The sequence below is a fragment of the Thamnophis elegans genome, chromosome 5 (assembly GCF_009769535.1).
Source record: "Thamnophis elegans isolate rThaEle1 chromosome 5, rThaEle1.pri, whole genome shotgun sequence".
In the NCBI taxonomy this organism is placed as follows: Eukaryota; Metazoa; Chordata; class Lepidosauria; order Squamata; family Colubridae; genus Thamnophis; species Thamnophis elegans.
The window spans coordinates 33,913,796-33,930,355 of NC_045545.1; the positions used below are offsets into that span (position 1 = coordinate 33,913,796).

Sequence of the window (16,560 nt, forward strand, 5' to 3'; positions counted from 1 at the left end):
ATGCTTTCTTTTCTCTTGCATATTATAATGTCAAAATAGATATTAAGTATGCTTTGTGCATTACTAAATGAATGTATATAGGAGGTTATGAATCATGAAGTTCATCCACTCACAAAGCAATACTTTTTACAATCCAACACATAATCCATGAATTAATTTACTTGGGTGAACTAAAGAAATGTAAAATACTGAATCCTATCCAGGTAAAATTTGGCTATTACAAATTATTCCATCCCCAAATCCTGTTTCTCAAATTTGTCTGTAAGGCTCCCTTCACAGGTGGAATTACTTTTTTCAGCAAGAAAAACAACAACTTGCATGTATGACTCTTGAGTTTTCTGCAAGCATACAAGATGCAAATGCTAATCCACAGGAGGTCTGTCTGTCTTTCTTTCTTTCCTTCTCTTCCTTTTCTTTTCCTTTCTTTCTTTTTCCTTCCTTCTTTCTTTCTTTTTTTCTTTCCATGAGCAGTACTTTGTGCTACCAATTTTAGAGGGGAGCTAATATTATTTAGAAATTTGTGCTATTAACTGAATACCTTGTAAAGTAGCTATATAAGTAGCTATGTTGTCCCAATTCTTCATTACTTTCTTGCATGTAGTAAACAATTAAATAATAGTAGTAAAGAATGGGAGAAACTGTTCATGATATAATAAAATGGTTCCATTAGTTTGTAAATGGACATACCCTATGGCAATTATTTCAAGATGGATGCTCCCAATCTCCTCAAATATTCCAAATGGGTTCAAAATCTCGAAAGGACTATTTAACCATTTTTAAAAGGTGCCATCAATCATCATATTTTTTAAAATGGCTAGTTTTACCTGCCAAGGCATCTTGATAAAGTTGCACAAAGTGGTTAAAAATATCCTTGGGTAAGCATTTTTCATCAGGTAAACATTGGAGAAGAATTACTATTTCTGATTGGCCTACTGCATGCATTCCCTTTGTAGTAAAGCACCAGCATTTCCTGTTCACATCTGCAAAAAATAAGTATTAAGTGCATTCACACACTATAGAATGCTATTTGTTTATCAAAATAAATATTTTATAGCATAAGAGGTATGTATAAGGATCAGGAACACTGGTCAGGAGTTTATTTACTTACAATATTTATGTATTGCCCTAGTAAAGACTTTAAGTGATAAAAGTACAGAATAAAAAATACCAACACAATAATTAATAACACCTAAATATATTTAATTCTTTTTTCTTCTGTTATTTTTCTAATTAAAATATTTTTAAAAGAAAACTTACAAAGAGCCACATAATATTGCATTCTAACCTAATGTCATTTCTTCTACGGCAACTGTTAAAAATTAAATGAAATTTTATCAGATGTAAACAGATTTACACATTTGATAATAGTAATAGATTTTAACAATTTCATTATTATTCAGAACATTAAATGGAGATTCTTCTCTATTACATTATTGCCATTTTCCTGAGTCAAGAAATCAATATTACCAATATAAGCAGACCCTTAAAATTTCTAAATGTGTCCCTAATTTCTTCCTCCCCCAAAAATCCTACAAACTTTTTCTGAACTCGGCTAACAGTACCTACTAAGAACCTGCCCACCATTAATGAAGAATAACTGTTCGCTAGCAGAAATATAACAGAGCATAAGTGTACTTAATAGATTGATATACTGTATCTACTCAAAATAATTGGGACTTACAATTTACAATTTTAACCATAGACAATAAATTTGCATTTAAAACAAATACAAGAGGATCAGGGCCACCATCTTCCAGCTGTTGCATCACTGATATGTGAGATGGTTTTTCTTCTACAGTATAATCTAAAACAAAAAAAGATAATGTATCATTTGCTGAAAAATGTACAAGGTTTTGTGTACAAGAAAATCTATTATGTTAGAATAATAATATTAGAAATAGAAATTTCTATTCACCCATAAAGCCCTTCATGGTAGTGGATCTGGGTACTTGAGAGACCGCCTTCTGCCAATTACCTCCTCGCGACCTATAAGATCTCACAGATTAGGCCTCCTCCGAGTTCCATCTGCCAGTCAGTGTCGACTGGCAACTACGCGGAGGAGAGCCTTTTCAGTAGTAGCTCCGACCCTTTGGAACGATCTCCCCGTGGAGATTCGTACCCTCACCACCCTTCAGACCTTCCGCACAGCCCTCAAGATCTGGCTATCCCGTCAGGCCTGGGGTTAAAGATTATAATCCGTCCCCACCCGAATGATGAATGTTGCTCTATTTTTTAATTATGTATGTTCTATACGTCATTGTATGTATCCCCTCCCACATAAGTTGTAAGCCGCCCTGAGTCCCCTCAGGGAAAAGGGCGGCCTATAAATAAACTTATACCTACCTATAAATTTAGGCTATCAAATTCAACTCCATCCTCTGGGTAGGGAGTGAGGAATCCAAATTAAAGCATCTGTACCAAATGTTTAGCCAGGTGAACAAGGTCATTTGGAATTTCTTCCCAACACCTGATTGAAATCTTCCTTTTTGTAAGCTTTTTTTTTTCTCCTGTTCTTTACATGACCCTTTTGGGTGTGCACTAGTGGAGATTTGGAGTATGCCTCTTCAATAAATACTTCCCTTTTTATAAAAATGCCTAGTTTCTACTATGAATTAGCATTGTATTTATATTATTGCAATAAGCTTTGTCTTGGATGATCCTTGTATTAGGATAGAATTTAGATAGAAGTAGCATAACATGAGACTGGTCATTTGGGCCTCAAGTGAGAATTATGAGTTGATGTGTTGAATGATCCATCACTTTGTTTTCTTGGCTATTCTATAATCTTACTATTCTGCTTTTTAAAATTCCAACTTTTGCTGTTTGCTGAATGGCGGATTAAGACCAATAGCAATAGCAATAGCAATAGCAGTTAGACTGATATATCGCTTCATAGGGCTTTTAGCCCTCTCTAAGCTGTTTACAGAGTCAGCATATTGCCCCCAACAACAATCCGGGTCCTCATTTTACCCAGCTCGGAAGGATGGAAGGCTGAGTCAACCCTGAACCGGTGAGATTTGAACAGCCGAACTGCAGAACTGCAGTCAGCTGAAATAGCCTGCAGTGCTGCATTTAACCACTGTAAGGTAAGCCAACGGTCTTTCTCCAGTGCGCTGCTTGGAGAGTCCAAGCGTGGGACATGCCCAAGCTATTGAGTCCCAGGGGGGGAAAGGACCGGAGCCTCCGGAGTCTCAGCGACTCTTTGCAAAATTCTTCTTCCGAAGGAGGCTTCGGCTGAGGCAAAGGTGTCTATTTTATAGTTTTTTATGAAGGCGGTGGGTGAAGCCCACGTGGTCGCCCTGCAAATGTCCAGAATAGAAGCCTGGGTCGCCCATGCTGCAGAGGTGCCCGCGCTCCTGGTAGAATGCACGGTGATCTTGCCCGGAACAGGCTTGCCCTGATGCTCATACACCAGTTTGATGCAAGCACGCAGCCAACGACCCACAGTGTGAGATGACACCTTGTGGCCGAGCAACCCAGGAAGGAACGAGACGAAAAATGCTTCGGAACGACGAAGGTGTCTGGTTCTCTTCACATAAATGCAGATGGCACGCCTCACGTCCAACTTATGCCATTCACGCTCCCTAGGATTAGAAGGTCTAGGACAAAAGTTAGACAATATAACTTCTTGAGACCTATGGAAGGTAGAATTGATTTTAGGAATAAATGAAGGGTCAAGTCTTAATATAACCGTTGGGATGGACCACACACAGATCCTCCCTGACAGAGAGAGCCGCCAGCTGGTAGACCCTGCGGCCGGATGTAATAGCCACCAGAAACGCCATCTTGATAGTCAGATGGTGCAAGCTCGTCGTACAAAGTGGCTCGAATGGGGGGGGCGTCAGAGCCTTCAAGACAAAGGGAAGGTTCCAGGACGAGTAACGATGAATCGTAGCTGGACTGATGTTCGCTGCACTCTTCAGAAAACTTTTGATTTGCGTGTGTTGACTCAGAGAACAAGAAGAACTCCTGGCCAGGATGGTGGATAAAGCAGCCACCTGACACCTGAGCATGCTAGGTGCCAGTCCCTTGTCCAGCCCCTCCTGCAAGAAATCCAAAGTCTAAGGGGCGGAAGCGGAGAAATCTACAATGCCTCTATCTTTGCACCAAGAGGAGAAAGCGGCCCAGGTCGCATCGTATATTCTGGTCGTGAAGGGTCTCCTGGACGCCTGGATAGTTCGAATGACCTTGTCAGAGATGTTTTGTTTCCTCAGGAGGTCCCCCTCAAGTTCCAGATGGCTAGTTGCAGCCACTGAGGGTCTGGATGATTGATGGCCCCCTGGCTGAGGGAGATTTGATCCTGAGGAATTATCCACGGTCTCTGAATGGAGAGACTGACAACGTCTGCGTACCAGGACCTCCTGGGCCAGATCGGTGCCACCAGAATAACTTCTGCCCGCTCTCTCAGGATCTTTGTTACTACCTGAGGGATGAGGGGAAGAGGAGGGAATGAGTATAAGAGTCCCCGGGGCCACCTGCACCTCAGTGCATTCGTCCCCTCCACCAACGGTGAATGGTAGCGGGTGAAGAATCGTGGCAGTTGTGCGTTGGAATGTGTGGCAAAGAGGTCTACCTGCGGTTTGCCGAATCTCCTCACGATCTGCTGGAACAGATCCGTGTGTAGACACCACTCTGAATGATCGATGCGCTGACAGCTCAGCCAGTCTGCCTCTCAATTGCTGGTCCCGGAGATGTGATCTGCTCTGAGAGAAGCCAGATGTCGCTCCGCCCACCTGCCCAGGGCCTCTGTCTCCCTCATTAGTCCTTTGGAATGTGTGCCGCCCTGCCTGTTTATGTGGGCCTTTGTGGCCACATTGTCTGTCAGTAACAGTACATGTCTTCCCTCGATTAGGTGAGAGAAGTGTCGCAGAGCGAGTTGTGCCGCCCTCAGCTCTAGCCAGTTGATGCTGTGAGCGGCCTCCCTCTCAGACCATTGACCCTGGGCAAGTTGACTCTGGCAGTGGGCGCCCCACCCCAGAAGACTGGCGTCTGTGGTGACCACAACTCTTTCTGGTTCCCTGAACAGGCAGCCCTTCACAATCGCCTTGGACCTCCACCAAGCCAGCGATCGGGTCACCTTCAGTGATGCACTCGTCTGTGGGAGTTGCTGGTTTTCGCTCTCTGAATGGGCAGGAGAAACCATTGTATGGAGACGGGCCCAGGGATGATTTTCAGACAAGAAATCATCAGCCCCAGGAACTGGGAAAGTTCGACGATTGGCACCGACCTGGACTGACGACAACATTTCACCTTGTTCCTCAGATTGGTCAGGCGATCTGGAGACAGGAACACAAGGCAGGCGATTGAGTCGATGATGGCGCCCAGATGTTGAATGCATGTGGATGGTTGAAACTGGCTCTTCTCCAGATTGACCGAGAAGCCCTGTTGCTGCAGCGTCTGGACCATCAATTGGACATCCCTTCGAGCCTGCTCTGGTGTAACAGAATGAATAATTATATCGTCCAAATAGCATTACAGACACATGGGCCAGGTCTGGAGGTGGGCCGCCACCACCGCCAGGATCTTGGTAAAGGTTCTGGGCGCTGATGAGAGACCGAAGGGGAGAGCCTTGTATTGGTAGTGCTTCCCCTCAGAACAGAACCTCAGGAACCTCCTGTGGGCAACATGGATGGGGACATGGAGGTTGACTTCCTTTAAATATATGGAAGTCAACAGATCCCCCTCCCTCACGCAATCCAGAATGGAGTGGAGGGATTGCATCTTGAACCTCTTGTAAGCCAGATGCTGATTGAGGCTTTTGAGATCCAAGATGGCCCTCAACCCCCCTGAACTCTTCGGAACTAGGAAGAGGATGGAGTAGAAGCCCTGCCTTTCCTGTTCTCTTGGGACGGGCTCTATGGCTTCTATCTGGAGAAGATGGAGAATCTCCACCTGCATGAGCTCCTGCTTCATCGGATTTCTGGGGGTAGGACAACGGATGAACTTTCTCTCGGGAAAGGACAGAAATTCTAGATCTAGGCCCCTCCTGATCGTGGTGAGGACCCATTTGTCTGAGGTGATCTCCTCCCACCTGTTGGCGTATAATTGTAGCCGACCTCCTATGGGAGGAACCCCCTGGTAGTCACTCCCCTCTGCGGAACTGGTGAGAGTTATTGCTGTTGCTGTTGTGGCCCCCACAAAACTGGTGGAAGGTTCTCTGATAAGAGGAAGATGCTTGGGCAGAGTCCTGATTTCGAAAGGCTTGCCTACGAAAGGAACCGGACTGCTTGCATTCATTCCTCTTAAGGGTGGCCGGGAGAATTTTCCACTTGTCTTTTGTCTCTATGACGAATTTATCCAGGGCTTCCCCGAACAAATGTCCTCCCTTGAAGGGGGCAGAAGCTAGTTTCCACTTTGCCTTCATATCAGCCTGCCAGTGGCGGAGTCACAGGAGGCGTCGAGATGACACATTGGAAGCTAGGGCCCTGGAAGCAAACTTCACTGCATTGAGCGAAGCATCCGCTGAATACTCAATCACCATGATGATTTTGGTGAGATCATGGCACCACCTAGACTTTCTGGTAGGTGGATTGGATCGTAACTTTCTCAGCCAGAGCAGAGAGGCTCTGGTGAAAAAGGATGCCGAGGTGGATGCCTTAATGGCCCAGGCAGCTGCCATGTGTGTTTTGTGGCAAGCCTTCTCCGATCTTTTATCCTCGGCCTTAAGACCTTCAAGAAGATCTGCAGGCAAGTTAGAATTTGAGGTCAAAGACATTACAGGAGCCTCCACCTCAGGCAACTTCAGAACCTCCTCCATTTTGTCCTCCACTGAATAAAGAGATTTATTCCCCCCCTGCTGGGATTGGTCAGGGTACCAGGTTGGACCCATTGTCGTTGGACTACGTCCAGAAAAAGGTCAGGGACTGGAATGAACTCCTGGGTGGAAGGAGGTTCCTTAAACAGACCCTGTTTATCATCCTTAGAAGAGGAGGCCTGAGCGGAGTCTGGCTTGGGATTAGAGCCCAATTCAGTGGCCACTTTGGCCTTGTGAAGAATAGACAAACAATGTTGGCTTGAAAAGGCCAGTGAAGGCCGGCTTGTCGGGTGGGTGGAGGTCCTCATCCTCTGAGAGGACGAAACCCTCGGCCTCCTCCTCCTCTGAGGTGGACTCCTCCGAGGAAGCAGAGGTAGCCGGGGAGGCTGGGTCCTTAGAGGTGGAGGTTGAGCTAGACTGCTTAGATTTGGAAGGTTTTGACTTACTAGAGCCCTTAATCTTTATGCCCTCAGCAATACCCTGGGAGATGGAGATGACCTCCCTCATCTCTGCTGACAGAGCTGAGCCCGTCCTCCCTGGAGCGGTGCCTACTGGGAAGGCTAGGCCGCTTACATTTGCCAGTAATACTCCCCCCATCTGCGGGCAGCATGCCCTGAAAGGGCCCCAGTTCTTCCCTAAGAGACGAACTGGGGGAATCTGGGTATCCCCAGGATGCATCAGGGGATGCTTCCCTGGAAGACACCTCGCCCAGAGATTGGAATCCACTGTCCCTGATCGAAGGGGAGTCTCCACCCCCACCCCTGACAGATGGGGTTTCTGGGGAGTCCCTGCCTTGTTCTGAGGGCGGACGGGCTTCTTGGGGCTGAGGGCCTGGACCCTCCGCCTGTTTGTGGTGGCGGGGGCCCTGCCTGGCCTTGTCACTGGGTTCAGAGGGCCCCGGGGAGGGTTTTCTGCGGGCACCCTTACCCCCTTTCCCCCCAATAGAAATAGGGTCAGCCCTACTGCGCTTGCTGGAGTGCACTGCCTGCTCCTCCCATGGTCCCACACAGTCGTCAGCCATGCTGCCCTCAAACACAGGAGAAAGAGGAAGAGATGTTACAGTCTCCACTGGTTTCACACTGAGGAAATAGCGATGCTGTTGTGCACAGTATTAGGGCACCTGATGCTGGCCTGATGGCTTAAGTGCGTCTGCAGAACTTCAAGGCAGAAAAGGGCCGCCGAGAGGTCGGAATCCTCCTCCCCACTGCAATCCGAGTCCACAGGCCTTGAGGAGAGGAAAAGGCAGGCCTAGCCGGCACCATGGACTAAGACCACCCTTCCCCGCGGTCGTCTGCGGCTGAGAGGCAACGTTGGACAATCTGCTCTTCTCCTGGCTCCGTTTATGCTGATCGCCGACTGCTGCTACCCACGATACCTCGCAAGTCGAAATGAGCCCACGTGGCGAGAAGGACCTCACAAAATGGTGCCTGCTGTGCGCACAGCTGCCACACGCCAATTTGCTAGCCAATGAGGAGAAAGCACGTGAAAACACCCAAGATGGCCACCGCTGTTGCCGGGCAGAAGAAACAAGATCTCCACAGGCAGCCAGGAACGTTTCGTAAACTGAGAATTTGGTGATATGAAGCGGTACGCGGCAGGAAATCTGCTCGCTCCTTTCCCTCCGCCTGCCAGCTGATGCTGGACGGGTGACTCACATGCTCCGTTCCACTTGCAGTCAGCGGGAGTGGGAAAAGCGGCCCGGTACCTCTCAGCAGAAAATAAGCCTCCAGTTGCAGTCCTTTATTCTTGGAAGGTATAGATGAATGGAAAACTAATTTTAAGTGGTCAAATTTACATTAGGAAACACCAGTCTATCTACCCTTGGACTGGAGCACTCCCAAAACAGTCCCTACGGGCGGACTGAGTTTTTAAACTGAACATGGAGAGGCAAAGGGAGGCGTGGTCAAGAAAATCATTACTCAGTCCAAGGGCAGATAGGCTGTGTTAACCCACACTTGGACTCTCCAAGCAGTGCACTGGAGAAGGGAGCCTTCTCTATGAGAATATACTCCCATCTGGGAGTTATGAAGTATCAACTATGATGACTTTAAATATGCATGCATATATCCTTTGGGTTTTAAATATTTACTTTTAACTGTTTAATTAATGCATTCTTAGTTTTTATTTAAAATTATCCTACAACATTGACGTGGGAAACATAAATAGATGACATTTCTAAAATGTCTGGATCTGAAAAACTAAGATGAGCGAAACCTCAAGAGCTATGAAAACAGTACGTGTGAGTACTAGAATAATTTAAACAATTGTAAGTTATCACAGAAATTGGTACTATGCTGATTAACAAAGATATCTTTTCTTGTAATTAATTTTTTATACTTAATATACTTAATTTTTATACTCAATGATTAACATTCCATATTCTCTATTGATTTCTAGTACACTAACCAATATAGTGCTACCACATAACTCCCACTTGTGTAAAACAAATATCAACACCACATTAGGCATACCCTTATCCACCACTAATTAAAAGACAATCTGTGCTTGAAGAAAGTTCTGTATTATAGAAAGTTGCATCCTATATAATATTGCATTTTTCATTTATACGCTAGCATTCATCACTCACCTCCTTTTACCCCAGTAGAGATGAGAATTGGAGGAAGCCCGTCTTTTGGAATAAGATTCATTGCACTGCCAACTGGACTTCCAACCTGAGTTATATTTCTTGAAAATGCAAGTGTGTTTTCAGTCTACAAGATTTAACAAAAAACATTGTTTGATGTATATTTAGTCAAGCCCTAATCACCTCACATTATGACTGGACCTTCCCTTGAAGACCACTCAGAACTGGTCCAGAATGCAAAGTGCAGGCAGAGATGAGCATGCCTTAATATGCCCATGTGATAGCTCCAACAAGTTAGGCTGGTTACCTGCATACTTCCAGGTGAAATCAAGGTTTTGGTCATAACCTATAAAATCTTGCATGTCAGAGGCCTGGTTACTTGAGGGATCATCTATCTTCCATGGTATCAGCCTGGTCTGTTCAAGCCAAGAAAGTTGGAACCCTTCAAGTCCCTTTAATTAAACAATGTCATCTATCGAGGGCCCAGATACATACCTTCTTTGTCATCTTGCTTGCCCTCTGGAGCAAGATTCAACCTGATATCTATGTAACTCCCACCTTGCTAGCATTCTGAAATGCTTTTTTCCCCAGAACTTGGATAAGGATTCTTTGGGCCTCTGTGTGTGGATACAGCATAGCTAATCAGATCCACCATAATTTTTTGTTGTATATTTTTATAATTACAGTATTCTGTTTTTATTCTGTTGGTTTTAGTGCATGTTGCCCAGAGTCAATTGGAATTTGGTGATGTCTATATCAAATAATTTAAATTAAGTAAAACTTAACCTAATCTTCACTTTACAAACAAAAGGTACAGAAACTGCAGTAAGATCTTATGTAAGAGAATCAAAACAACTAGTGTTCATATATATCTATGATAGAATCATCTTCCTTATAATTGGAGACAAAAACAATTTATTTCTACAATATATACAAAACATGAGTTAGAGTTCCCATGAATGTTAAACTGAAAGAATGGAAGTCATTTTCTTTAATTTCTCATTCCCATCTGTTTCAATTCTACCAAGATTGAATGACTGTATCTGAATTGGCCAGCCAGATCTGGGATATTCCATCCTTCACATGGATGAAGTAGCACTTCTCCTTCAAGGATGATATGCAATCTGGGGGACTTCTGGGACTCGCAACTCCTGCTTCACAAGTAGGTGTCAGCAGTAGCAAAGAAAACCTTTGTACAACTCCATCTGGTGTACCAGCTGTCCTGTTTCCTAGATCAAGGATCACTCATGCTCTAGTCAGCTCAGGGTTTGACAACTCAATGCGCTTTACATGGGGCTACCTTGAAGACCACCCCAAAATGTCAACAGTTCTAGAATACAGTGGCACAAAACAATAATGGACATGCCTCTGTATGTCCATGTAACACCTCTGTTTTGCAAGCTGCACCAATTGTTCGTTTGCTTCTGGTTGCAATTTAAGGTGCCAGTTATTACTCCCACATGGCATAAGGCCTGGCTATTTGAGGAATTACCTGTCTCCCATAACATCTACCCAGCAGATTTGATCATGCAGAGTTGGCAGACTCCAGGTTCCTTCAATTAAACAATGTCATTTATGAAGATAATGGAAGTGCAACTTCTCTGCAATAGGGTCTGCTCTTACCCAAAGATCCAGATAGCCTTTACCTTCTATTGTTTAAAATAGCCACGAAGACATAGCTGTTCACTCAGGCTTTTGGTGAGGCACTCCATCACGCTTGCCATCTTCTCTTAGTATTATCATTTATTGATTTGTTATAAGCCATCCAGAGTTACCGAGAGTCATGCAGCCTTTTTTATTATTACTATTTTTATTGTTGTTGTCATCTCCCCCACTGCTCAGGTGTGCTCAAACTACATACTATTAACCATGTTTTTGGGGATGGGGATTTTAGGGGGAGAGGGGTGCTTTCCAGTTTAGAAGACACAGCCTGTTTCTAGTCTAGTGCTTTAACCACTACATCAAGTCGGCTCTACGCTGTATATAAGGAAATCTAATGCATTCTCTTTCCCATGCCATTTGACTAGCACAATATAATATAATATATAATAAAGAAGGGCAGTCATTCACCTCTTCCGGCAAAGTGTTGTTGCTTATGGGCTTGCTTGGATCATGTGATACTGCAAGCGCTCCAGTGGAACTTGTTCCAGACACTGTTAATTTGGCTGCATCAGCAACTTCACCATTAGGTAAGATACCATCAGCAAACCAAACACGTCTTTGTTCTCTAGGCTGACTCACTATAGAGAAAGATGAGATTATCTTTATGAAAGAAATACATGCACAAGGAAAAATGAAGCTAAGTGCAAAACAGTGATACAGAAATATATTTTCTAATACAATCTGAACAATACTTGTAAGGGTTCCAAGACCACAATTAATCAAACATCACAAGTTTGAATTGCATCCCAGGCAGGTTTTGCAGATATATTTTCATTATCATACATATGTAAGATGACTTATACAACTCCATGAGATCATTTGTCACCTAGATTTCATGGTTTAAAGAAGAGGCATAATTATTTGCTGAGAAAACTCATAATCCAAGGTTAGCTTGAAATCAGATATTTTTGGCCTAAGCTAAATTTTATGAGGTGATTAAAATTAATAACAGGACTGACCAGGGAGGCTTACATTGTCAAGGATCCGTACCTTCAGTACCTGGATGCTTTAAGACTCCCACTGGGACCATAACAGTAGGTGGTGGAGAATTCAGCACTCCAGAAGCCTGGACTTGCTGCAAGGGAGGAATGGTAGAACAGTATTCAGCAGGATTGTTAGGATTGGGGCTTGGACTAGGGGCACTCAGCAAATTCTCCAGGCTTTGAGCTAAGAAAAGATAAAAATACAAAAAAGGTAACTGTTATCATGTAATAATAATTATTGATGAAATTTAACAGGTAATTGTTTTCCTTTTATTAAAAATACAGAGGTATGTTAGCCTAACAAACAATGAACTCATTAGCCATAGGAACTAAAGTTAAGGCAAACAAAGCAAGGAAGTGTTTAAGGGTTTTTTTTTGAATTTTTTTTTTAAATTTTATTTCCATTTTCATAACATACAATCACATGTATACTATACATAGCCAGTATCATATAGTATTAAAAGATAATTACATCAGTTCCTCTTTTCAACAATGCCCAGAAAAATAAAAACCCATTATAGCTCTTCTGCTCTCCATACACCTCTTTCTACTACCTCTCTCCAACTTCCTATCTTCCTTCCATCATCCTTTCCTACCCTACTTCCCCTTCCTTTCTCCTTCTCATCTCTCTACATTCCACTCCTCCTTATCCTCATCCTCCTCATCTTCCCCCCTTACCCTCTCTCCTATCCCTCTCTTTCCATCTTTCTTCTCCCTTCTGTTTCCCACTCCTCCTCTCATTGGTGTATTTCCGCTTCATATCAATATGCTTAACATATCCTAGTTTTAAAGAAAAAATAATGATACTAATAGTAATGAAAATATAAGAGAAGACAGTATACATGTGGAGTCAAATTACATTAAAATCTAACACGTCTCGTCAAACCTGATATATGTCCCTCCCCCCCACCCTCCCCCCAACTCCTCCCAGCCTTCCCTCCCGACTTCCCAGAACCCGTACACGGTATAGATTTTTAACAAAAAACAGTCTAAAATATATTGAAAAAAGAATAAAAAATTTGATTTGATTTGAATTGATTTGTCTTGTATGCCGCCCACTCCCAGAGAACTCCGGGCGGCTCACAAAAGACAAGAGAAAGGGGAAAACAAGACAAAGACAACATATTAAAAACAAGCCAACATTCACAATTTCCGTGGAGGTAGATGTTTCTCGGACCCCCCGGCCTGCTGGAACAGCCAGAGCTTAGTGGCTTTGCAGAAGGCCGGGAGGGTAGCAAGGATCCGGATCTCGACAGGGAGCTCGTTCCAGAGGGCTGGAGCTGCAACAGAGAAGGCTCTCCCCCAGGGGGTCGCCAGCCGGCATTGGCTGGCGGATGGAATCCGGAGGAGACCTAACCTGTGCAATCTAATTGGTCTGAGAGAGGTAATCGGCAGGAGGCGGTCTCTCAGGTACCCAGGTCCGATGCCATGAAGGGCTTTATAGGTAGCGACCAGCACCTTGAAGCGGATTCGGAGACTAATGGGTAGCCAGTGCAGCTCGCGGAGGATAGGTGAAATTGATAACATCTTTACATTGAACTTAGCTCCTCCTTGCTAAGCTAACTTTAAACAATTTAAATCATTCCTGATCTTAATCATAAGCTATCTGGAATTTCTTAGTCCCGTATTTATTTTGTATATAATCAATCCATTTTTTCCAGTCATGTTTATATCTCTCGTTTGAGTGGTCCCTAAGATATGCAGATGTTTTAGCCATCTCAGCTAAATTTGTGACTTTCAATGTCCATTCGTGAACTGTAGGCAAGTCTTCCTTCTTCCAGTGTTGCGCCACCAACAATCTTGCTGCAGTTATTAAGTGCAAAATCAAATTAATCTCTACAGCTGTACAGTAAGTAATTATCCATAACAAAAATAACTGAGGAGTAAACTTTATCCTTTTTTAAAGAACATTTTGCATAATCCACCATATTTTTATCCAAAATGCCTTAACCTTTTGGCAAGTCCACCATATATGAAAATATGTAGCATCGAGAGAACCACATCTCCAGCATTTGGGTTGTAGATTCGGATACATAGAAGCCAGCTTTTTAGGATCCAAATGCCATCTATAAAACATCTTATAAAAATTTTCTCTCAGGTTTTGGGCTTGTGTAAATTTTACATTTCTTACCCAAATTCTTTCCCATGTATCCAACATTATTGGTTCTTCAATATTTTGAGCCCACTTTATCATACAGTCTTTAACTAGTTCTGTTTCGGAATCCATCTGTACTAATACATTGTATATTCTCTTTATATGCATTAAGCTTTGATCTCTTATTTGTTTAAATAAATTATCCTCGACGTGCATGAAACCAATTTTTTGATCTGTTTTCCACCTGGCCTGTAGCTGTCCATACTGGAACCATGTTTGAATTACCTTTTCCTCTTTTAATACATCTAAGGATTTTAGTTGTAATACACCCCTTTCTAGGGTAAAAAGCTGTCTGTAAGTAATTATATCCTGTTTTTGTGCTATGTTCATATTTTCTATTGCATGTCTAGGAATTGCCCACATGGGTATCTTATCATTTAATTTATATTGATATTTTTTCCAAACCCGCAGTAAAGCATTCCTTAAAATATGACTTTTAAAATTTTTGTCCACTTTTTTGTTGTATAACAGGTAAGCATGCCAACCGTATACCAGATCATACCCCTCAATATTAAGTATCCTATCATTAGTTAAATCAATCCAGTCACTAATTACAGATAATGCTACTGCATCATAATATAATTTTAGGTTGGGTAATTTCAAACCTCCCCTCTCACGCACATCTTGCATTATTTTTAGCTTTACTCTCGGCTTCTTTCCTGCTCATACAAATTTATTAATCCCCTTCTGCCATTCTAGCAGGTTCACATCTTTTTTAAGTATAGGTAGCATTTGGAAAAGAAATAAAAATTTAGGTAAGATATTCATTTTCACTGCTGCTATTCTTCCCAGCAGAGATAACTGTAACTTGTCCCATTTTCATCTCTGTCTGTATACTATGCCAAAGTGGTTCATAATTATACTTATATAATTTCCCATTTGAGGTTGAAATATTAACTCCTAAATATTTGATCTTCTTAACTGTTTCACATCCTATCATTCCTCCTAGTTCTTCCTTTTGTTTAGTATTCATATTTATAGCTAGTATTTTTGTTTTCCCTAAATTTATTTTAAAACCTGACACTTGGCTGTATTGGTTAATCGTATTCATTAAGATCATACTAGATTCCTGCGGTTGATTTAATATTATAACCAAGTCATCCGCAAAAGCACGCACTCTATATTCTTGCTGCCTAATCTTAATTCCCTTTAAACCCTCCAAGCCCCGTATTTTGTTCAACAGTATTTCCAAAGTTATAATAAACAGTAATGGAGACAAGGGACAACCCTGTCTTGTACCTTTTTCAATTTGAAAAGAGTCTGTTAAACTTCCATTAACTATAATTTGATCCGTTTGCTGTTGATATATTGCTTTAATTGATTGTAAGAAACGTTCTCCTATTTGCATTTTTGCAGTGTTTTCAACAGGAATTGCCAATTAACTTGATCAAAGCTTTCTCAGCATCCAAAAATATGAATGCGGCAGGAATTTGGTTATTCTTTCCCAAGTATTCTAGTGCATTAACAATTAATCTTACGTTACTTCTCATTTGTCTCCCTTGAATAAAACCTGTTTGGTCATTGTGAATCAATTGTTGAATAACCAACATTAACCTATTTGCTAGTATTTTAGTAAAGATTTTATAATCTACATTAAGTAATGAGATAGGTCTATAGTTTTTTGGTTGAGTAATATCTTGGTCTTCTTTGGGTATCAGGGATATAAAAGCTGTCTTCCAAGATATTGCCGCATTCATATTTTTGGATGCTGAGAAATGGATGCTCAAGCTTGAATCTTATTAAATAATTCCTTAAGAGGTTCTACCATTTCTAATTGTAGATTTTTATAGTAAGCCGCTGTCAAGCCATCTGTACCAGGTGCCTTCCCTGCCTTTAACTGCTTAATTACCTATAAAATTTCCCCTGAAGTTATTGGTTGATTCAGTCTTTGCCTCTGCTCTTCTTTAACTATGGGTATTTTTTCTTTGTCCAAGTATCTCTCTATGTCTAGACCATTAATTTTGTCACCCTTGTACAGCTCTGTAAAAAATTCCCAGAAGACCTTTTGAATCTCCCCCTGTTGGAACACTTCCTTCCCTCTATAGAGCAATTTAGCTATGTTAGGAGATTTTTTGTTTTTTCCTAATCTGATATACTAACCATCTACCAGATTTATTTGCATTACAAAAAGTATTATGTTTTGCATATAACAGACTAGTGGCTACCTGGTCTGAGATCAGCATATTAAATTGGTCTTTTAATATGGTAATTGCTTCTTTGATCTTTATATCTCCTGGTTTTAAAGTTAACACTCGCTCTTTCTTCCTAATTTCATCTTCCAGTTCTGTTCGTTTTACCCCTTGTTTATGTCTATGTAATCTATTTAGATTTATCAAAGCTCCTCTCATATACGCTTTACTTGCATCCCATACCATTTCCATAGATGTGCCCTTATTCATGTTAAAAACAAAGTATTCTGTTA

General features: G+C 42.2%; 1 protein-coding gene across 3 annotated transcripts in view; it reads right to left on the bottom strand.

Moving 5' to 3' along the window:
- Nucleotides 1–16,560, bottom strand: part of ZFYVE9 (zinc finger FYVE-type containing 9) — a 94,985-nt gene that overhangs the window by 32,701 nt on the left and 45,724 nt on the right. For all 3 annotated transcript variants that reach the window (XM_032218694.1, XM_032218693.1, XM_032218695.1), the window contains exons 6-10: nucleotides 11,991–12,167; nucleotides 11,409–11,578; nucleotides 9,342–9,465; nucleotides 1,682–1,804; nucleotides 825–980 (exon numbers count right to left, since the gene is read on the bottom strand). In XM_032218694.1, coding sequence (XP_032074585.1) covers nucleotides 825–980; nucleotides 1,682–1,804; nucleotides 9,342–9,465; nucleotides 11,409–11,578; nucleotides 11,991–12,167 — 750 coding nt within the window. The remainder of the gene's footprint in view (nucleotides 1–824; nucleotides 981–1,681; nucleotides 1,805–9,341; nucleotides 9,466–11,408; nucleotides 11,579–11,990; nucleotides 12,168–16,560) is intronic.